General features: G+C 47.7%; 1 protein-coding gene across 2 annotated transcripts in view; it reads left to right on the top strand.

Annotated features, from left to right (window-relative positions):
- The window catches only part of LOC138447984 (zinc finger protein 879-like), a 228,947-nt gene extending 213,597 nt beyond the window's left edge, over positions 1-15,350 (top strand). For both annotated transcript variants that reach the window (XM_069604513.1, XM_069604512.1), the window contains one exon: positions 11,842-15,350. In XM_069604513.1, coding sequence (XP_069460614.1) covers positions 11,842-13,628 — 1,787 coding nt within the window. In that variant the 3' untranslated portion in view covers positions 13,629-15,350. The remainder of the gene's footprint in view (positions 1-11,841) is intronic.
- The last annotated feature ends 8,298 nt before the right edge of the window (positions 15,351-23,648 follow it).

Genomic DNA, 23,648 nt, shown 5'->3' with positions numbered 1-23,648 from the left:
TGCGTATGGAGGGTACCCCTTTTCAATTCTGCCCCAAGTGCAATCGCAAATACCCTTGGGTCGACAGGCACGCCACGTGCAATCTCTGCTTGCCGAGGGACCACCCCGAAGCGAACTGCAGAGCGTGTAGTAGGTTTAAACCTAAGACACTTAAGGACCGTTCGACGGAGCGTTGGGCCCACCACTCCAGGCAGGCGGCCATGGCAGCGGAGGGCGCCTTCAGCGCCGCCGTACTTTTGGACGGCGAGGGCATTACGGCATTGAAAGACAGCCGAGCGCAGGTCCCCGACCTCGGAAGGTCGTCCGGCAGGGTGGCTATGGGGAAGACCCCCGGCGACACAAGCGCTTCACACACTACACACAAAGTCCAACCAAGACTCGACGACGTTGAGTTCTCGGAAAGAGGCACAAACAGAATGGTCCGATTCGGTGTCCTCTGGGCGCTCGCGATCAAGATCGCCGCATGACTCCAGGCAATCATCCACTCTTGCCAAGAGTGCCTCGCTCCCTAGGCTAACAGAAGTTCGATCGTCGGAAGACGAAGACGACTTGCACCCCCAGACCGTGCTCCAGGAGTCGGAGCCCGCAGTCAAAATCAGCGAGGCCCCACGCTCGAAGGACAGGGACCCTACCCCCGATCCTCGACGCCAGGCGTCGAAAACCTCCGGAGCCACTAAAGGACAGGGAAAACATTTTTCCACTCACGGGGAGGGGGGAAAACAGCAGAAGAAGCAGCCTTTGCTCTCTTCCACGCCTGTGAAACACACCTCTCCCCCTAAACGGACAAAACCAGGTCTGCTGATATGTCTAAAACCAGCAAATCTACTCAAGATAAATCCATAGACTTGCTGAGAGAGTCATTCCCAGTTCCAGAAAATGGTCGAGTGAAGACATAGATAGGGTCATGTCATGGATGTCTTCTTTGGCTGATTTTTATGATAAAAATCCAGAACATTTCTTCTCGTATGGTCCACAAGGGGCGACACCCTCAGGCTCCCCCAGAGTAAAATGCCCTAGTTTGAAACACCGATGAGGTCAGACCCCTTTGAGGTACAACCATACTCAAGACCATACTCAAGACCATACTCACTGTATCAAGGAGAGGCTTCCTTTGGTGAGGACCAAGAATTTAGCATGGTAGAAGAGCAAACCGGGACGGGCTACTATGGGGATGATGAGGACCAGGTAGAGGAAGAGGAAGACCCGGAAACATACAGAGTAGATTCCCCGGTAGAGAACGAAGCCCCGGTTACCGACTCCCCGGTCGATAACCAACCCCTCCTAAACGAGGTTCTCGCACGTGCAGCAGAACATTTCCATATTGACACCCACGGTGTCCAGGAGGAGAGGGACTTTGCAGAACAGTTAGTGGGAGAAAGGAGGCCTGTTGCCCAGACCATCCCTATCCTCGAAGAATAGACCCGTCCCTGGTGATCCCGAACCTCACCAGAGCAGTCAATCCCAGGGTTGAAAAACCTTTCAGGGCGTCCCAGTCTGACCCTCTCTATATAAGAGGACATCTGAAGCCAGACTCCCTAGTTGTCACCAACACTCGTAAGAGGGCTGGAACACGCTTATCATCGTCCGAAGCTCCTCCTGACAAGGAGAGCAAAAAACTATACGGTTTCGGCAGGAAAGTAGCCTCAACGTCCGCCTATCAAGCAAGGATTGCAAACTCCACCACCCTGTTGGCCAGCTACAACTGCCATCAGTGGGAAAAAGTCGCGGCACTCATAGCCTCTGCTCCTGAACCTTTAAAGGGCCAGTTAGCTCGGATTTCCACAGAGGGTAGAGCCGTGTCTGGTTGCATTTTGAAAGCAACCTTTGACGCCACGGACAACGCAGGCAGATTGATAGCAGAAGGCACTGTTATCAAAAGACATGCGTGGTTACGGCAGTCTGGTTTTAAGGCAGAAACCCAGGCATCATTGTTGGACAAACCGGTGGAAACCGATCTGTTGTTTGGTAAGGCAGTCGGAGACGCACTGAAGAATGCCAAGGAGGAATACGAAACACTCAAGTCCCTTGGCCAGTTAACCAATAAACCCCCTAACCAGAGAGGGAATAGTAATTTTCGTCGCCCACGTGGCCAAAATTCCCAGAGAGGATCTAACTATTCCCAGGGGCAGGGTACACAGTGGAACAACAACCAACAGTCTACCCAGGGTTACGGCAGGGGTAATAGGAGAGGTCGTGGTAAAGGCAGAGGCAGCCCCAGCAAGGGAGGCGGCACGCCTCCACCAAAGCAGTGACGCTCAGTTCAGGGTCCCTTCTCACGCAACCCCAGTAGGGGGACGCATTTCCAACTTCACCCAGGCTTGGGAAGGGATCACATCAGACAGATGGGTGCTGTCAACAGTATCCACAGGATATTGTATAGAGCTACTGAAGCGTCCCCGGAACCATCCTCCACGACAAAGAGTACACTCTTTAGAACATCAGAAGATTCTCCTCGAGGAGATCGCCATTCTGCTAGAAAAGGACGTGATAGAACTCGTCCCAGGACACCAGGTAAACAAGGGTATTTATTCAACTTACTTCCTTGTGCCAAAGAAAGATTTGACAATGCGCCCAGTATTGGACTTACGGCCTGCCAACAAGTATGTCAAACCCTTAAAGTTTCGTATGACCACGCTACAAGAGGTAATCCCCCTCCTAAAAAAGGGGGATTACATGGCAACCTTGGATATGAAAAATGCTTATTTTCATATTTCCATGTTCCCAGCGCACAGAAAGTAGTTGCGCTTCAAGGTGGACAGTCGACACTACCAATTCAAGGTACTGCCCTTCGGGATAGCTTCGGCACCAAGGGTATTCACCAAGGTACTGGCGGTGGCGGCTGCACACCTACGCAGGGAGGCAATCCCAGTGTACCCTTTTCTGGACGATTGGCTCATAACGGGGGAAACCCCAGGAATTTGCAGGACAAACATTCAAAGGACTATCGACCTCCTCCACGAGTTAGGCTTCTCAATCAAGGAGAAAATGTCAAGCCTGGTGCCAAGCACCTCCAAACAATTCCTAGGAACAATCCTAGATACTTGTTAGGCAGAAACCTGTGCAGTTCCCTCTGGGACCACTGCAAAAGATTTAAGACTACAGGTGTTGGCAGTAAACCCACTTGGTAGCAGTCTGCACCGCACAGATTCACTGTGGTAGCTGTGGCTGAGCAGCCAGACTTCCCTCAAGAAGAGTTAGGCAGTATACAGAGGATACAGAATAGGTACAGAGGCACAGTAGCACAAGCAAACACTAACCAGAGCTAGGTGTAAAAGTATAAACTTATTTATTAAAGGTACACTCATAAATTACACTAGCACACTAGAAAAGATAAGAACGTTATTACTCATATGTACATCCCTAATCATTTGTTGGACAATTCTAAGTTAACACCACTTATTTCCAAACAGAGGTGAGCGCTTAACGTTAGATGACACTCCAACAAGTATTACCAAAAGGGAGGGAAAAGGCAGAAATAAAGAGAGCAGTAAGGTAAAACACTTTTCACATAAGGTTAGCAAAGGCAGTCAATGGTGGAACAAGGAGAATTAGTTCGGGGCCCGCTTTAGAGGGAGCCAGGCGAAAAATGTGCCCAAGATCACACAATGTCCTCAGTCTTTGCAGGTGAGAGAAAAAGGTTTTACTACGGTTCTGAAAAGTTTAGTTAGGGTGACCCAGGCCTACCCGGGTTCGAGATCCGAGGGCTAAATCTACCCCGTACAATCGGTGGCAAGGGAGGCCGGGCGGATCACAGTACCTTTAAACGTGGAAAGATTCCTCCAGCGGTGGTAGTCGTTCCTGGTAGTGGGTGCAAGTCGCGGCGTCGTCCCGAGGAAGAGGTGATCTCGACGGGGAGGAAGGCTGCAGGTCGTTGCACTACCAGGGATGAGGCCAGCCGTGGAGTTCTCCGGTCACAAAGGATTTTTACCCCTCTTTCGCGGTTGAGGTAAAAAGTGGTATCCCGGTTGCCGGGGTGCTTGGCACAGGCAAGGCGGCCACGAGATGCTTCGGGACGGCGAAAAGAAGGCAGCAACTGGTTGTACCCACCAGTTAAGGGAAGAAGACTCTCCGGCGGGAGATCTCCTCTGTCGTCGGAAAAAGTGGTGAGACGGTTCTGCAGGGCTTCACCGGTGCTGTCGTCTTGGCAGGTCGGCTCGGCTTCTCCCTCTTCGGCTTCTTTGGTCCTGTGGCGACTTCTGAAGTTCCAGTCCCCAAAGCCCTGCTTTTATGCAGCAAACCCCCATTCACCCAGCCTAGCTGTCACTCAAACATGCTAAGTGGTGAGCCGGCCGGCTCACCACTTGGGCCAATCAGGACGGAGTGCGACTTGAGTTACCAAGGTAACTCAGTCCAGGGTGCCTAAATCCCCCTCCACCCCTCCTAAGTACCCCAGACAGAGTGGCACCACTTTGGAGGGCTTCTGTGGAGAAGCCCGCCAAAAGTGGAACAAAGGGCTCCACTTTGGGTCAGAGTTACAGAGGTGAACACCAACGCCATTTTAGAATCAAGTTTTGGCAAAAAATACCAACCGGAGTTATAATAATAAAGAAATAACCCGGCGGTATGTTCAAGGCTACCGTAATTAAATAAATAAAGGTATTAGCCTAAAACAATGGGAAATCCCATAGGAAAATATTTGCGGTCGAATATAAAAAGTAGTTTCCACTGCCACCAGCCAAAACTCGATGAGGGGGGACGGAGACGTGCCCCCTCGACTAACAGACCCCGGGGCAATGGAATTGCCCCAGCCAGTATGTCCATAATATGATGGTTTGTACTGGTTCTGTTCAGGATTTGAGACTAGTAAAGTCAATGGTGACTTTACAGACCCTGGGAGACAGTAGTCAGTCCCAGGGTATGGAGTCTATGTTGGGGGTCCCTAGGACACCCCTGGGTTACGGCACTGAGGGTGCTGTGTAACCCATTTCACAAAAACACATGAGGCCCTATGGAGTACAAGACCCCATAGCCCATTCAACACAAGGCAAACCAAAGAAACACACTTCAAACATGTCCAAGAGTGAGGGTAAAAGAGTCTCACTCTTGGCAGGAGAGAAAAAATAAACCCAGAAAATCCAGCAAAGCTGCTGGGGGACTCAATAGGTTAGGAAATTCAGCCTAAACAGAGAATTCTCCCTAACAATACTCAAGAGGGGTTGACCTTTCCTTCAGAAGAAAGAATTCGGAATATACTACTGCAAATTCCGCATTATCAGTCCGGTCAAGAAATAACGGTACGCAAAGCAATGCGTTTACTGGGCATGATGGCGTCATGTATTTACCTGGTCCCCCATGCGCGCCTGCGCATGTGTCCCATTCAGGAATGGTTGGCGAAACAGTGGTCTCAGGCAAGTGGTCAGTGGGATGATCTAGTGGTTGTTTCGCCAACACTGGTACAAAGCCTTCACTGGTGGACAAGAGAGAATCTCGCACAGGAGAAACCCTTTTACGATCCCGAAGTACAGGCAGTAATCACTACAGATGCATGTCTGACGGGGTGGGGAGCTCACCATCTCCACCACACAGCTCAGGGACTCTGGTCTCACCCAGTGGCCAAGAACCACATCAACCTGCTAGAGCTTCTGACAGTATTCAGAGCGCTTCAGGCGTTCGAGCCCCACCTACTAAACCTGTCAGTGCAAATCTGGACGGACAGCACAACAGCCATGTTCTACCTGAACAAGCAAGGAGGGACTCGTTCGCCAAACCTGTCCAAGCTTGCCCAGAAAATCTGGATATGGGCTCTCTGACGGAACATCTTCCTGTCATCACAACATGTTCCAGGGGAGCTCAATTCCCTAGCGGATGCTCTGAGCAGAGACTCCCTCCCAGAGGAACACGAATGGGTTCTACACAGAGAGGTCGTAGAAGATATCTTCTCTCAGTGGGGTTTCCCCACTATAGACTTATTCGCCACAAGCAAACAGACAATGCCCAGGATTTGCATCCAGGTTCCCCCAACCAGACTCCCAGGGGAACGCCCTGTGGATGAACTGGTCAGGGATGTTTGCGTACGCTTTTCCACCAACTGCTCTCATCAGGAAAGTGGTGAAGAAGATGAACAGAGAGTCGATGTCGCTCGTCCTAGTTGCTCCCATGTGGGCAAGACAACCGTGGTTCCCACACCTACGCAGGATGGCGGTGTGCGAGACCATCAAACTTCCAGCCTGGTACAACCTACTGTCCCAGCACCAAGGTCAAACAGTGCACCAGCAACCCAACTCAATGAACCTGGCAGCATGGCTCCTGAGGTCATAGAGTTTGGACATCTCAAATTGCCACAGAGGTGTATGGACATCCTAAAGGAATCTAGGAAACCAAACGCAAGGCACTGTTACTTTGACAAGTGGAAGAGGTTTGTTATCTGGTGCCAGAGTAGACAAATCAACCCGATTGATTGCACTCCTTCCACGATTGTTACATACATGCTCCACCTGCTAGAGGCAGGATTGGTTTTTAACTCACTGAAAGTACACCTGGCAGCCCTGTCGGCTTACACCACTTCCCATAACAAGGTTTCGTGGTGGAAAGTACCAGTAGTTAAAGCCTTCATGGAAGGAGTAAAGGGACTTCACCCTCCTATTTCAAACCCACCACCAGGGTTGGACCTTAATGTGGTGCTAGCCAAGCTCATGGGCCCCCCTTTCGAACCCATAAACACCTGACTTATAAAACGGCCTTCTTAGTAGCTATTACTTCTATAAGAAGGGTCAGTGAAATTCAGGCTCTGTCAGTGCAGGATCCCTTCTTTACTGTCCATAAAGACAAACTGGTTTTACGCACACACCCTAGGTTCTCACCTAAATTTATATCAAAATTCCATGTAAACCAGTCCATCGAGCTTCTGGCTTTCTTCCAGGACCCGCAAAGCTCGGCTGAGGTGAAACTACACACCCCAGATGTGCGTAGGGCGGCCCTCTACTATGTAAATAAAACCAGACCGCTAAGAAAAACAGATCAACTGTTTGTCTCCGTAGCTACAGGCAGAGAGGGGGATCGCGTCTCTAAAGGTGCCATCTCAAAGTGGATTATTAACTGTATCCAGCTGTGTTACTCACTCTCTGAAAGAACTCTGCCTTTCACGCCAAGAGCCCACTCTACTAGAGGCATTGGGGCCACTCTGGCTTTCATTGCAAATGTACCCCTTGACACCATTTGCAAAGCAGCTACTTGGAGCTCTATTCACACTTTTACTCAGCATTACTGCATTGACACCCATTCCAAGGCAGATACACAAGTGGGACAAGCGGTTCTAAGACACTTATTTGCTCATGACCCTTCTCACATCCCATCTCCTTCTTCAGGTACTGCTCGCTAATCTATGCACAGCATGTGATCTAAGCAGATTCCACAAGCCTCAGAAGGGATACATTACTCACCGTAATCGTATTTCTGATGCTTGTATCTGCTTAGATTCACATGCGACCCACCCTTTCTCCCCTCTGAGAGAAGGCGCATGATTGCTTGTAGTCTTACCTTTCTGTCTATCTGCTTGGATTATCTGTACTCGCGCTACTCCTCATGCTACCTCATGTCAGAAAAAATACAATCTGAGGATCCTAGACGCGTGAGGGATCTTGGGTACAGTGGACGTCACACTAGGGATAGTATTACTGGCACGCCCTGTGTCGACGCCCATTTTCGAGTTTCGAAAAACAAACTGTAATACTCCGCAGCTTCCACTAGATGTCGGCCTATGCACAGCATGTGAATCTAAGCAGATACAAGCATCAGAAATACGATTACGGTGAGTAATGTATCCCATATATATGCAACAAGGACTGTTCACCAAAGCAACAAGGACTGTTCACCAAAGTTGCACCACGAAGACAGCAAAAAGGAAATAGGCTGTCTCCGGGCAGAAGCCTAAGGTATGGTAAATGACTACACCTTCCGAATTGAGCATCCATTAAGCAGCCAGATTGTGCCAAGAACATTTCTCAATGTCTCGAAGCAATCAGAGACATATACAGATTGCAATATAAGAAACATTGTAAGCGGGAAGTATAAACTACATGCTTAAACCAGTTCCATTGTCCTGAAGACGGCCTTTATTAACAAAACCAACAGCATTGTGAGAGTGAACTGTGTGAGTTTATATAGCGAAACATATGTCGACTAGACTAAAGGAAACTGTTACCAATTTTTTTTCCTTTTTCTCAATCCACACCAAGAACCAAAGGGTGTTTGTTAGAAGTTGTAGCATCATTCATACCCTTAAGCAATGTCGTACAGTAATGTAGAGAGGCTGTATATAAGAGATTAAAAGAAGAAACAGCTGACTCTTTAGACAACGGTTGCATTAAACTACGCAGGAATGATTATAGCCACTGATGCTAGATCTTTATTCCTTGAAATTCCTAATTAGCAGTATTCTCCAACAGTAGTTTAAACTGTCCCCCCCCCCCTTTTTTTGAGTTTTTGATTTTTTTCTGTACTTTTCTGTAATCAGATTGATGGTATGTTGTATTGTTGTACATGAGAATGTAAGTGTTTAGTACAGTTTTGATCATTTTTAGAAAATATATAAAAGGTGTTTTAGGACGAAATTGGAGGTCTTTTTTAGTTTTGTAAGAAATGTATTAAAATAAATGAAAATGCCAAACGTATACATTAGAGTGGTGTGTTTAACAATCTTATAGCAAACTAGATTGTCATTGTTCTGACTTGTAGACACTTCGGGGACAAAAAGGAAGGGGTAGTCGACCTGTTCTTTTTTCTTTTTCGATATACAATTCTCCCATTTTACAGTGTTGACCCCTCAATATCAAAAAATAGGGAGTACCCAATTTTAAGCACTGAATACAAATCAGCAACTTTGATATAAGTATAAGTAGCCATGGGCGATGTGCACATCAGCATAGTCACCAGATTAGAGACCACAGAGAAGGAATGCAAAACAAAAGGTCTTTACTGCTCTTCAATCTGGTTCTATGTTACAAATTAAACCTACTTTGTTCAAAGGCTGTGACTGCAACTCTTGGTGCACCTTCATCAGCATCTGTTCTAAATCCCCATGCTCAACACTTCTCATTCCCTTGTTCCTGCTTTATTTGCAACATGCCTATCACTTCATTCACATGCTCATTTGGGAGGTCTGAGAATACTATCCCGATTACATTACATTATATTGTACATTGTAACTTAAACAATAGGTCCCATTCTAACAGATTTACCGGTGACAATGAAAGTGATAAAAATGCATATCTATCTGAAATGGGTCTGATTGACACTGTCCTGGGTTGGGTTACTGGAAGGCAAGCGGAACATTCTTTAAAAGTCTGCAGGTGTCAAGGGGCATGAATCATCGTTACCAGGCTATCAGCACTGTCGGCAGCCACTACTGGTAACTGTCTCAGTGGGGTTTGTAACTGCGCAGTTCCTGCACTGTGAATCACACTTGTCTGGGTATTGAATGGACTTGGGTTAGAGACACTTGCTGGTTGCCCAGCCAGGACTTGAGCCTGGCAATGCGTTCGGAAGTTGCCTTTGCTGGGTGCTTTGGGATTGCTCTTCTGGCCTTTTTGGCATCACCTGCACTTGCGCTAGCAGGGCCTAACCTTGCACTTTCTAATGTTTCAATAATATCTTCTTCATCCTTATCTTTGCCTTTCCCACTCTTCTCTGGCCCTTCCCATTGTGTGTTTTAACTTTGTTATTGGATTCTGTGAACTAGACCTTGCACCTTTTGTCCTGTATCTTGGTTTCTGCTTCTCAGTCTTGATTTCGTATTGCCTGAGCACCTGATGTGGGCTTAACCAACTCTGTTTGACCCATTTGCAAACCACTTCCCAATCCTGTTGCTATATCATTCTATCACAGATTGTTGTCATCTATCCCTTTTGGTTATCAAACTACATTTTTCCAAATATCTACAAGTATCTGGTGGATAATCCTAATACACTCCTGTGCCCCCAATTCTGGGTCAATCTGCGTTTTATATTGGAGTATGACCTTTTTAAACTGAGGTATTTTATTCCCTGGTTATAGTCCCAATGTTATCAATTAGCTAGCAATTTCTTCCCCAGATTCATTTGATCTGCAATCGCAAGACAGGACCATACTTAATTTCACTCCTAGTACTGCTGGCTCTGGCCTTCTGCTACTTTTCTGCAAGGAACCGACCTTGGCATCCCTTTTAGAATTTGTCCTACTAGTTTGAAATTTAGACCTGCCTTGTTAGTAGACAGTTTTTATTTGTAACTCCAATCCCCAATTAGCCTTCCCCTTTAAATTCTTTCAACTTCCCTGCATCCAGCAGTGCTGCCCTAACCTAAATTATGCAGGCTTTCGCACAGCCCAAGGAGAAACGCCAACCTTCACAGGCAGCTCTCCTTCAAAACTCTTTTAGAGATTTCAATTAGGCCTCTTACTTGTCCTTGGTGTGTGCACATGTGTTTGAAGGGAAGCAGTCTGCTACTTTGTTGCCATCTCAAATGGGCATGGCAAATCACTGGCACCAATGGACCCGCAGTCCATCACCAAATGATCAATAAGGAAACAGGCCTGGTCTTTACCTTTATCGTCTTATTTCCATACAGATGTGCATAGTATCCCCGTCCCAAAAATGCAGCCTTGAACATAGACACCTCAGGGATTTTATAGGTTTTTACACAATGAGCCATGTAAGTGTATGATACATTTGGTCAGTTACATTAACAATGAACTTGTTAACAGCTACTTTGACCTTGGAGGGAATGGCTTTGACACAATTCAAGCCCTGTACAATTCTGCTTGGCCTACCCACATGATACAGACCACCACTTTTACTGACTCTTTCCAGCCTGTGTAATACAGCCTGGGCTAGGATACTGAATCCTAGACGCCACCTGATGTAACTCGCGCACAGCCTTATGGGCTTCTCTGTGCATGGCAACTAATCTGCTTTCTCTCTGCACCACATCCCCTATCACATGGCTGTGGTTGCTACACCATCTCCTATCATGCTTGCAGCTTTTCTCTGTCTGTCTCGTATACGTCCACAGCTCATGCAGAAATAAAATGCTATCTGCTTCGACATCAAGAAACAGACGGGAAGCCATGGAAAAGATTTGAGATGGGTAGTTGCATGCACGCTGTACAATGGTTTTGTGCACAGTAACGCGGCTTCTCAAAATACCTGATTGAACACCGGCATCACGTGAATAATGTGGTAAATATCTTGTGTTAAAAGGCATGCTTTTTCTACCCCATTGTGCACATGAATCTTACATTGCATTTGTAGCTGTGCCAATCAGTTCACTCGTGTGGAAAATGGTGATGGGGAGAAGGAGCTACTGCTGTTGCTAATCAGCAATACAGATTCACAGCCCTGAGCCACGCCTTGAAGGAACACCTTGCCAAAGTACGAGAAACAGACGTTTTCCTTGTTTCAATTTGGTCTTGACCCATCTCCATGAACTGCTTCTCACATGCTGGGTTGCAGTCCAATGTTTGCTGTTCCCACCAAAGAATGTGTACCTTAGGTGCAGGGTTTGTAAACACTGCCAGGCAGTGATCCAGTGACCCCCATATGGTGTTGTAAATGTTTGATTAGAGCAGCACACACAACTCACTTATCATATGATTGTTGCACAGCATTAACATTCCTCGTATATGTCCTTTAACGGCAGTGTGCACATTCATCGGTCATGCAAAGACATATGGGAGGAGTGATGGGTTTTTGCTTTTTCCATTCACTGCTGTGGCGCTATCTGCTGCCTAATCTCAACTGGTGGCAAAGCTAATTGGCCACTTGCCAAGTTACCAATTCTTGCCACTAAAACCTATACTAAGCGATTTAAATTATGTTACTGTGCTGTTTTTATTTTAAATACATCACTGTTTTCTCTTCTATTCCAGAAACAATACGATCCGAGATGAACCTAGATGATGTTCCTCAAACACACAGGCCTTGTCGGTCGCTTTCTGATTGTGACAAAGAGAATTCTTCTCTTCTAAATACTTCTTGTAAGATTGAGACTTTCTCTGAACGTATTGCTACACCACCACTGAAAGAGTACGAGACACAGCCACAGATGTACAAAGAGGCTACTTTGCAAAGTCCTTGTAATATGCAATCAGAGATTTACAAAGGGAGTCCTTGCCAGATTCAATGCAATACACAATCACAGATTTGCAAAGAGAATGCTTTCCAAAGTTTATGCAATACTCAGTCGGAGATTGACGAAGAGTCTACTTGTCAGATTCAATGTAATCCTCAATCCGAGTTTTACAAATCTGATACTTTACCTATTGCATGCAATACACATTTGCAGATGTACAAAGAGGGTGATCTTCAGAGTCCATGCAATATATCACAGATATGTAATGACGATACTCTCAATTCGAGTCACTGTGAGACCCATTTGCAGAATTATGATGACAGTACAGAACATTGTCCAGATGAAACGCAATCCCAAGATGAGAAGAATCAGCATGACTCCCATTCACAGAATACTGAGACTATCCTGCATAGTCTGTATGAGACTGCTGAACCCCAATTACAGAATCAAGAAGGAGAAGAGCTCCATGATCCATATGAAACCCAGCCAAATAAGAACAATGATGATGATGAGGAGGAGGAGGAGGAGGAGGATGCTGGCGATGTTCCCTGCGAGTCAGAATTGCAGCATAGTGAGGATGGCCTCCATACTATACATGAATCCCTATTGGAAAATGCAGAGAGTATTCTCCTAAGTTTATATGAGGTCCATGAAGTTCATACACAGAATAATTCATACACAGTGATTGCTCCGGAAGAACCCAAAACACAGAATGACAAAGAGAATACTCTAAAGAATGCTAACAAGAAAAGGGGACGAAAACCAGGAAGGATTCCTAAAAAAGGTCCAGGAAGGTCCACAAGGCGCAAAGGAGAAAGACCCGTAGAAGGGGCTAATGCACATGGTGATCGAACTGTCTCCGTTATTCAGTACAGCACTCAATTGAAGAGGGAATTTCAGTGTACTGAGTGCAGCAGAAGTTATAGTGACCACTCTTCTCTCCTTCTCCATCAGAAGTTACACAGACTTGAACAGTCGTTTGCATGTCGTGGTGCTGAGAAAGGAAAGAGGCCATACAAATGTAGTCGATGTGATCAACGCTTTAGTCGAGAATCAACTCTTATTGTACATATGAGACTCCACACAGTCGAGAGACCTTTTAAATGTACTTATTGTGAAAAATGCTTCAAACAAAGCTCTGGGCTTGTGAAACATATCCGGAAACACACAGGGGAGAAACCATATAAATGTACTGAATGTGGCAAATGCTTCAGCAGAAGCTCCTGTCTGGGAATACACCGTAGAATACACACCGGAGAGAAACCATACAAATGTGCTGACTGTGAGAAAAGCTTCACTCAGAGCTACAGTCTCATTAAACATCAGAGGACGCATACAGGAGTTAAACCGTACAAATGCAACATCTGTGACAAATGCTTCAATCAGAAGCAACATCTGCAAAAACATCAGAAAAGTCACACCACAAACTCTGGAAACAAGATTGACATAAATAAATGGTTTATGTGCACTCTTTGTTTGCAATGTTTCGATACAAAAGATTCTCTCCATGCTCACCACAAAATTCATAAAAAGCAAATGGAGGCCATCCCATCAGTGAAAAAACCCAAGTCTGTGCCCAAATGAAGGAGAAAGTAAAAGGAGTTCAAACATTGCATAAAACATGAAGATGGCACAGCAAATTATGAAGAACTTGGGCAAAATGGATGAAGGACAAGCGCATTGCAATGCAAAATTCTTACTTATGGTCAAAGCTTAATAAGAATCATGCAATAGTGAATTTACTGTTACGTAGGAAAAGGGTGGTAGCTGGTAAAGTTACATAAGTTTCATTCAAAGGACAGCAGTCTAATCCTTTGCAAGCAGTCTCAAGTGCTACTAATGTTGCAGTACATCTTCTTAAAAAAAATACTGTACCATAACTTTGCATAAATAAATTAGAAATGTATAAAGGATAGTAATGGAAATGTATCTGGTGCAGTTTGTCATGCACGTACCTGGCAAACATTGGCAGAATTGTTCCACAAGTTCATAGCATGTCTACGTTCTTGGTGTGTTTTCAACATGGAATGACTATTTAAAAAGTCCATTGCCAATTCAGAGAACCATTTTTGTCAATTTATGCGTACCATGTTTTATGAATTGGTTGTACCCGATTCATCCTCTTTTAAAACAAAAGAAATATTTGCTCTGAAATCGCCATTTTTATATGAAATTTGTGGTAATAATGATAGTTTAAGGTTGCTTTGTTTAAACTTTCAGTTGACATACAGTGATTAGGAAATGTGTTGGTTTCAGTGTGATAAATGAACTACCATCATAGTATAAGTAAATCAACAAATTACCTTTAAATTCATCCCTAAAAGCACCTAAAACTGCAAATGGTATGGAAAGAAAAAATGTTGCACAACATGAACATATTGTTTAGCTTTTTATAGTAATAATGTCTCTACATATTGTATAAATAGTTTTGTACCTGAAATATGTTTCTGGCTATGTTTCTTTATAATAAATATAGAAGCGTAGCACTGGAATGTAAAGAATGCGGCCAGCTTATCAGTAAACATTAATTTAACCATGTAGTATATGTAATTTGTAATTAACACAAGTCAAGTATGTCCTTTACATGCACTCTTAACTCCTCTTCCACAAACTGTGACATTGAAGAAAATATTCAAACCTCACTATCGCTGAATGATGCTTCTATACTGTACACAAACCCCATGGTGATCTGCGACAATTTGGTACTACTGTTTGCGTTAATATCCTAGTGGCATTGGCATGCTGTGTCTAAGGAGGAGACTGGAGCCATGGATACATTATTTCAGCTGATCCAGACACTTGTGTAGTCTTTATTTTGCGGCTAATTTAAACACCCTGGATGGATTTCAATATTGAGAAAGCGGGCTGAAGTATGAACCACTTGCCAAGCTTGCTCCAGGATTGACTTTGTAAGTTGGAGAAAAACAGAGAATTAAAATGTTTTTTCCTCAAATCACGATGCTTCAGAAACTTTAAGAACATGTTTGAGATGTAACATTATGTTTCTTGTGAATTCTTTAATATCATTGTGGCATTACCATGACACATTGAAGGGGCATTGTTGAAAGTTAATTTTTTTTTTTTTAAAGCAAATCTACTGAAATGCCATATGGATTTTACTTTTTCAGTTTTATGTACTGTTAATCAAGATGGGTTTGCTGGAGGGTCTAAACATGCATCTTTTTTTCAATAGTCTCTGCATCTGAATTAAGTTAATATCAATGACTTGATGAAAAGGTGTTTAATTAGATGGCTTCTCTATGAACCCAACATTGCTTCTTAATAAACCCGGCAGTATGATGAGGATGCTCTCGAGAGCTTCAATTTTTGTCATTTAATGTTGGGTCTGCACGTGCCTTTTTAACACACATCAGGGTGCCTTACAGCGGAAAATAGTGAGAATGCCACCACTTCTAAGTAAACCGGCCTACTTTGAACAGTATTTGTGCCACATTTTACTCTTATGAGTCACTTCTGTATGGGCCACATTATTGTACTAAAGAAAAGCATTTAAAAAAAATGTAAAGCCTTAAATCGCCCTGCCTGCAACATTGTGTTTGATCATCCTTCCCACAATGTGATTGCTGTCCTACCGTTTTTTGTACTACACAGCCACCTCTGTGTCCTGATTTCTGTTCACTGCTCCTAGGTTGTAATACTTGGCCACTTGGTCTGCAACTAATGGTATAGCGTTCTTGTGCTTCTGGGGGGCCAATTTGTAATGCAAGATGCAGGGTAAATGATGTCTTTATTTTTTGTTGTTTTTACTCTCCACAGTTTTATAGGCTAGCTAATCTCCCACAGCGCCGCTAATGAAAAATAATTCTATGTAGCTTATCTACATATGGGGGGACCAACTGCAGCCCTTTCTACTAAATGTCACAGATGGCCTTAAGAACACACCAATTTCCAAACACAGTTAAAGTGCTTTGATTTGTGATTAGTAATGTAGCACTCTACCTGCATTCAAGCACAAAAGGAAGGGGCAGGGATGGGGCCCTCGCAAGTGCCCCTACTCCTGGGGTCAGACTGGCCTGGCCTCCCAGCCCAAGCTGAGAAGGATCACCATCCCCTTCTGGAAGGGTCAGACCACTGACCCTGTCAAATTATATTGCACAGCACTGGGGTCGGGGGGTCGGTGGGGGGGCATGGCTACAGAGCCATGTGAAAGGACACGATTCAGAGGGCTCCTGCAGATCCTGGAAAACGGCCATGGCCGTAGGAAGTAGCGCTGCGGAAAAATGCTCATGCAAGTATATAAAGGTGTGGAGGACAGAACATGAAAAATTGTAACCTGGAATCGTGCGACGCTCTGGTAGATATGAGCCAGAGAAGCGAGCAGCACCAGATGAAGGAATGAGCAAGATGGCATCCAGGAAGAACAAAGAACAGCCCTGGTAGGATCCAGTAGAGATGGTAGGCAGAACAGATGTGCACAAAGGCTGGGAAAAACTGCGAAAGGCACAGAAGACGTGAGCAAGCGCCCGCGGCAAGAAGAGCTGCAACTCGCACAGAAGGGGGAAGTCTGGGTGCCCCTGCAGTGGCAGCAGCATGAATAATTGCACCAGAGCTGCAAGACAAAGGCTTTCCACAACACCGTTTCAGAATAATAAGTGGCACTGAGGGCGCAATGGAATATATATCGAACACTGGATACATTGTAGCAGAGTGCGGACGGCGCGCCTCGTAACAAAGGGAAGCAGCGAGAAAGAACCTGCTCCTTGCGACGATCCAGGAATGAATAACAAATAGCACTTCAGGGGGCTTGGAGCGCCATCGATGTGGTCGCTCCCTTGAGGCCGCCGTGGGATGTCCGCCGCCGCCGTCAAATTCAAGCGGTTCTGACCGAGTATCCAAGTCGCCAATGCCATCCACGGCGATCGGAACCGATGAGGCACAACCTGGCTTACAATGACCTCCGAACGCTGGAGCGTTCTCCTAGAACTTAGCGACCGAACCGCTCCCCCGTCGCCTTTTGAAGAAACCAAGATGGCGGCCGTGCCGGAACTCAACAACATACTGCGAATCTGATGGTGACGGGCTTCAGGGGGACCGAAGAGGAGTAGCAGACGGACCCGCCAACACGGATCCAGCCAGATCGTGCCGGGGTTGCCTGGAGAACATGTGAGAACTTCATAGGGGGCTGCACTCGGCCGGGTCGACAGGGGAAACACGAAGGCCACGAGATAAGCCCCGAGAGCCACCCAGAGAAGCTCGACCTCGCGGGCCCTCCCTTCACGCACCACTCAGTGCTTCCTGGGACGCCCCGGCCCACCCATCCAGCTAGCGACCCAGTCTACTGCGGAATCATAGCTACCCCGATGTCTCACTCGCACTCCCATGCTTGAACTCTCCTGGGCGGCTGGCGCACAGCTTTGGCCCCGCTGCAACTCTCCCAGCCAAGACCGCCAAACACGATCATCATGTCTAGGCAAACAAAGGTTGGCAAGGGCGCAGATATCTCCACCATGTTCACTGCGCTAGATAAAAGCAAGAAGCAAGAGCCTCCTAAACTCACTCCACAGAAACAACAAGAGGACGGGGGAGCTCTCGCTACCAAAGGGGACCTGATAGCCTTCATGGCGGACATCAAGTCGGAGTTCCGCTCATGCCTATCTGAGCTCACCACCAAAATCGAACAGACAGACCAAAGGGTTACGGAGGCCGAACAGAGGCTCGGAGAAATCGAAGACCACTCACGGGACCACGCTACCACTCTAGGGGAAATGCGAAGAGCCATTGACTCCCTGCATCAGAAATGCGAGATCCTGGTGTTTAAACATGAGGACCTTGAAAATAGGGCGCGCCGCAATAATCTCCGCATTCGGGGGGGGTCCCAACCTCCGTCCCCGACAACAAGCTAGCGGACTACGTGGGACGCTTCTTTGAGGCCCTCCTCCCAGACCTGGATAAATCTCAGCTCTTGCTAGATCGCACCCACAGACTTCGCCCGCGTCGTGGGGCAGTCTCTACCCACTAGTTAAAGTTGCGGCCCCCCGTTGGGGTCCCGCATTAAATCCTCAAGTGCAGGATGGTACTACAAGATCTCATGACAAACATGGCAGCTGAACCATCGACCCAAACTCCCCCCCCCCCCAACTCAAGAGATAGAGATTGGGACGCCCCTGGACCACCAAGTTCTGCGAATCCTCTCCCTAAATGTTAACGGACTGAACTCCCCTAACAAACGAAAGGCAATTTTATTAAAGCTCCAGGACGAAAACGCTGCGATAGCTATGCTCCAAGAGACCCACTTGCTGCCGGCGGATGTGACCCAGCTCCGTTCTCCATCATTCCCGCTTCAATTTTTTGCCTCCGGCCCAAGCAAAAAGGGGGGCATGGCGATTCTCTTTAGAAAAGACTTGAACCCACAAATCCTGGAAACAAAAACATGCCCGGAAGGCCGTTACACAGCAGTCAAATGCCTCCTGCTGGGAGACCTATACACCCCCATTTCGGTATATGCCCCTAACACGGGACAATCACACTTCTACGACTCCTTGGGCACGACTCTCGCTAGCTTTGTGGACGGCCAAACAATTGTCGGAGGGGACTTCAATGGGGTTCCCGACCCCACTAAGGACCGGTCACACCCCCCCCCCCCCCCGACTCCAAGCGATTTCGCCCAAGCACTCAGCCTCCTCCGGCTGTTCAGGTCTCTGGAGATAATAGACTCGTGGCGAAAGAGACTACCGACGAAAGAGACTACTCCTACTCGTTCGTACACCGCACTTTCTCAAGGATCGACTTATTCCTGATCTCCCCGCACACCTTCCCCTCAGTCAAAGAGGTCTCCATCGGCACAAGAACCATGTCTGACCATGCTCCAGTGTTCCTGGAACTCCGGGTTCAAGACTCCAATCTCAACAACCCACGCAAATGGTCCCTATATGACCCGATCCTCAATGACATGGCTACGAGAGACAAGATCGCAACAGGAATTAAAAACTTCTTTGACGAAAACCCAGCCTCGGACACCTCACTGGCAAATAACTGGGACGCCATGAAGGCAGTAATCAGGGGCTCCCTCATCGCTCAGGGAGCGGCCTACCACCGGAACAGACGCCAGACCCGAATAGCTTTAGAGGACGAGCTAAGAGAGGCTGAGGCAATCCACAAAGAAAAAGGCTGGTCCCCTAAGACGCAACGGATCATGCGAACAGTGAGGAAAAAGCTTGAAGCCCACTACGCGGAACAAACCGCCCTGATGATGGCAAAAGCCAAACAATCATATTACGCGAAGGGCAACAAGGCGAACAGGTTCCTGGTGGCCAAACTAGCCAAACGGAGACGCGTCAACACGATTGCAGGCCTGCGTGATCCTGAGGGGGCCACCCGATACTCGGAGCCCGAAAAATAACAGCTCGCGACAGACTACCTGACCCAAATCATGAAGGCAACCCCTCGGAACCGACCGCAACAGGTGGAATATCTACAGAGGGCAGCGGTTCCCCGTCTCGCCAACACAACGAGAGACGAACTGGAGGATCTCATCACGGGGGAGGAGGTCGAGGAGGCCATCAAGTCGCTTAAAACACGAGCCCCAGGCCCGGACGGCTTTTCGACCAGATTCTATAAGCTATTCAGGCCACAACTGACCCCCCATCTGGTGACCCTCTTTAACCCCTTCAGAGACACAGGCGCGGTCACCCCATCGATGCAGGAATCAACCACCATCCTCCTGCCCAAACCAGGAAAGGACCCAAGGAGTCTAGCCTCCTACAGACCGATAGCACTCTTAAACATTGATGCAAATATATATTCAAAAATCCTGGCAAACCGTCTGAATCGTGTTCTCCCGAAGATCATTCATCCCGACCAAGCAGGCTTCATCCCATCGATCAGTGGGAGACAACATACGGAGAACCCTGAACCTGGTGGACCTCGCCTCCCGGAACTCCCAAAAACTGGTCTTAGTGGCTCTGGACGCAGCCAAGGCATTTGATCGAGTAGATTGGCCCTTTATTAAACTTACCCTAGAGGCCTTCGGCTTCGGGCCAACTTTTCAGACAATGGTGCTGGCCAATTATAAGAGCCCAAGCATGAGTCTAAGAATTAATGGACACAGCTCAGCTCAGATCCCCCTATCATGCGGAACCCGGCAAGGATGCCCGCTATCGCCCTTACTCTTCGCTCTCACCATGGAGCCTTTGGCCCAAAGGATTAGGGGAAACGATCAAATTAAAGGGCTGCAGGACGGCCCCAACCAACATAAAATCGCCCTATACGCAGACGATGTCCTACTCACGATCTCAGAAGCCCAATCATCATTGAAACAGGCAATATGAGAACTCACCACCTATGGTGAGGTCTCAGGCTTCACTATAAACTTTGACAAATCCTCGGCCATGGGCATCGGGCTCACCCCAGCAGAACGGGAGCCACTGACGACGATGTGCCCGATGACATGGGTGAAGAAGGCCATCCCCTACCTAGGGGTCCACATCCCGGCTAACCCAAGAGACACATACAAAGCCAACTTCCCCCGGCTACTGAAAGAACTGGAAGGCGATTTGAAATGATGGGAGACCCAAGAGATCTCACTGCTGGGGCGCATCACAGCATGTAAGATGAACCTACTGCCGAGGTTCCTATATGCCTGCGCCTCCCTCCCAGTAGCGATCCCCACACCAACCCTCAAGGACATCTAAAGGAAAATGCTGAAATTCATCTGGAAAGGTAAGAGAGTGAGAATCCCTCTCAAAACGATGCTGGGGGGCTCCAAGCTAGGAGGTCTGGGGGTCCCGGACTTGAGGGCCTATAGTGTGGCAGCACAACTAGCACAGTTTCAGGCATGGCAAACTATAACAAACCGCCCCAGGTGGGGAGAGCTGGAACAATCACAAACACCTTTACCCTTGCGATTTCTGCCACACATTCCGCCCCCCTTTAGAACACACTGGGGAGACCTCCTCCTATCAACTAAACACACCCTTAGCTCCTGGGACTGGGCTCTAAAGCAGAAGGGAGTGCCCAGAGGACTGAGCCCACGCTCCCCAGTCTTCCATAACCCATCCTTCTCACCCGGAGCACAACCCCGCAATTTCCGGAACTGGATAAAGGGTGGGCTGGAGACCATAGAACAGCTATATATAGGAGGGACACCCCTCACCTTCGCCCAATGCAAGGAGAAGTTCCAACTCCAGGAAAGGGGCAGATTCACCTATATCCAGCTACGCCACTGGTGCTCGCACCCTCAGACTCTGCAGGCAGCAACTCCCCCGCCTACCACCCTGGAGCTGACACTGGGGGACCTTCCAACCCGGGGCAGGGTATCCACCCTATATAGGCGCTTCTTAAGGGACTTCCTGTCCACAAAGACCCGCTGCATGGCTCAATGGGAGGCGGACCTAGGTCATCCGGTCGAGGACCAAACCTGGGTGGACATCTGGACCAGAACACATACCTCCTCCACCTGTGTCACTAATTGGGAATGTGCGTACAAGGTGCTCCTCCGGTGGTATTACCCGCCCCTTCGACTTCACCACATGAACCCTCATGTGGATCATGCCTGCTGGAGAGGATGTGGTCACCCAGGCTCTTTCTTCCATATGTGGTGGGCCTGCCCAAAGATACGACAGTTCTGGAGGACATGCCTAGAGACCATCGCACAAATTACCGGAATGACGATTCCTCTGGAACCTGAACCAGTCTTGCTGGGATCCCCGATCCCCGCAATCTACTCGCTCCGGGACCAAGTCTAAACTATTGACACACTGCCTTCTGGCGGGGGAAATGGTGTTGGCCAGGGCCTGGAAATCCCCAGAAGGACCTCACATAGCCTGATGGTGGTCTAAACTCTGGGACATCCTGATCGCGGAGAAGGTCACGGCAGCACAGGCGGGAACGCTCCACCGCTTCCAGAATGTTTGGAGCCCGGTGCTGGAATACGACCAGCGCTTCCCCGCCCAGACCTACAAACCGACCAGGGCCTGATGAATCTTGAAACACCAAGAGGACCCTGGAGAAGACACATAGACGCTAAGGGGCGAACTGGACTACCCAGAAGGGAAAATTCCGCCTCCAAACCTGAGGGGGGGGGGGAAGAGGCCGAAGGGAGGGGGGAGGGAGGAAGCCTGATGGGGGAAATGAGGACTGGGGATCGAAGAACCTGAATAAGCATTGCTTGTGATATGTCATTATTTGTATATTTGCCATCCTGCCTTGATTTAAAATAAACAAAGTTAAAAAAAAAAAAGAAATAGCACTCCATAGCCCGGCATACTTTGTTGGATGGGTCAGGAGCGAACTGAGGCGGCACACAGATGAGGCTGCTACAATAGAAGGTCAGACAAAGAAAACCATGCTACAGGCGACCATGTTCGCCGGAGCAGTGTGAAGAATGTGGCATTGCAGGACAGTAGCACAACCCCGCAGGAGATGGCAATAAGTAGCAGGAGAGCACACGAAGAGTGAAACATCAAGGGCAGTACAACCTGAGCAGTAGTCCAGGCCAAAAACCCTCCGAACACGGGAAAAGACATGCAAACTGTGGGGAGGCTTATAGTGCAACCGACCAGGTGTGAAGTAGTGTTTCAGCTGCACTGAGAGCCTGTCACCACATGCAGGACAAGCCATCCGGGCTCAAAGAGCAAGCAAGACCTACCACGCTATAACCAAGTCAGTGGGCATATCACAGTACGTAGCCTGGACACAGTCTGGCACAGGAGAAGCCAAGACAACACGGAAGACAGGGGGGCGGCAGAGAGGGATGTGGAGCGGATGACATCGGGCCAGCACTAGGTAAGAGCCACACACCTAGATTGGCTGTAAGGCTGCAGCACAACCACAGGGAGTAAGAGCACTGTATGCAAGGTGGGCTCCAGGGAGACCTGCCCACAGAAGTTCGCATGGACAGAGTTAAAGCACCCAAACTGTAGAGTGACGGCCATACTAACGGACCCATCAAGGAATCCGAGCCGGCAACGCTGGGAACGCAGAGCAGCCGAGGTGTAACAGGGCCTAAGAATCATAAACAAAAATGGAAACAACATTCTATAGGCCAGAGGAGTACAATAAGGCCCCTGAGGCCCATACAGAATGTCAATTGCTGTGGGAGACACTGAAAGAAGGGCTGATAAACAAGAACAGTACAGCAGAAAAAGAACAGCACCATTTCGGTCCATATTGAGGCAGGCACCACAAGATGGGGTAACACAATGATGGCTTCCAAGCCAAACAAAGGCAAAGGGAAGCAGTCCTCCATCGATATATTTGCCAAAACGGCACACACAAAAGATGGTGCGAAGACACCAGCACAGGAAATGTAAGGCGAAGAAGCTCCCAGAAGAGGTGATCGACAGATACTGGAGGCCATACCCGAACTGAAAGTGACCCTGGAATTTATAAGAGATGCGGTCAGGGTTGATGTGAACATTTTGCGACAGGATGTCAGGGTGTTGTCAGAATGCACAGGAGTGTTGGAAAAAGGTGTAGGTGAACAAGAGCAGTTGCAACGAAAACTCCTAAGCAGTCTCTATGCTAAAGCAGCAAGTACTGAATCTCGAGAGCAGAGAAAGCAGACGGATGTGCACGATGGAACAATGTCATAATTGTCGGGCTGTTGGACAGGGGAGGAAGGCCCAAACCCGACAGACTTCATAG

The sequence above is a fragment of the Ambystoma mexicanum genome, chromosome 1p (genome assembly GCF_040938575.1).
Source record: "Ambystoma mexicanum isolate Mex_15411 chromosome 1p, UKY_AmexF1_1, whole genome shotgun sequence".
NCBI classification, from domain to species: Eukaryota; Metazoa; Chordata; class Amphibia; order Caudata; family Ambystomatidae; genus Ambystoma; species Ambystoma mexicanum.
This window is presented reverse-complemented; position numbering and strand designations above follow the sequence as displayed.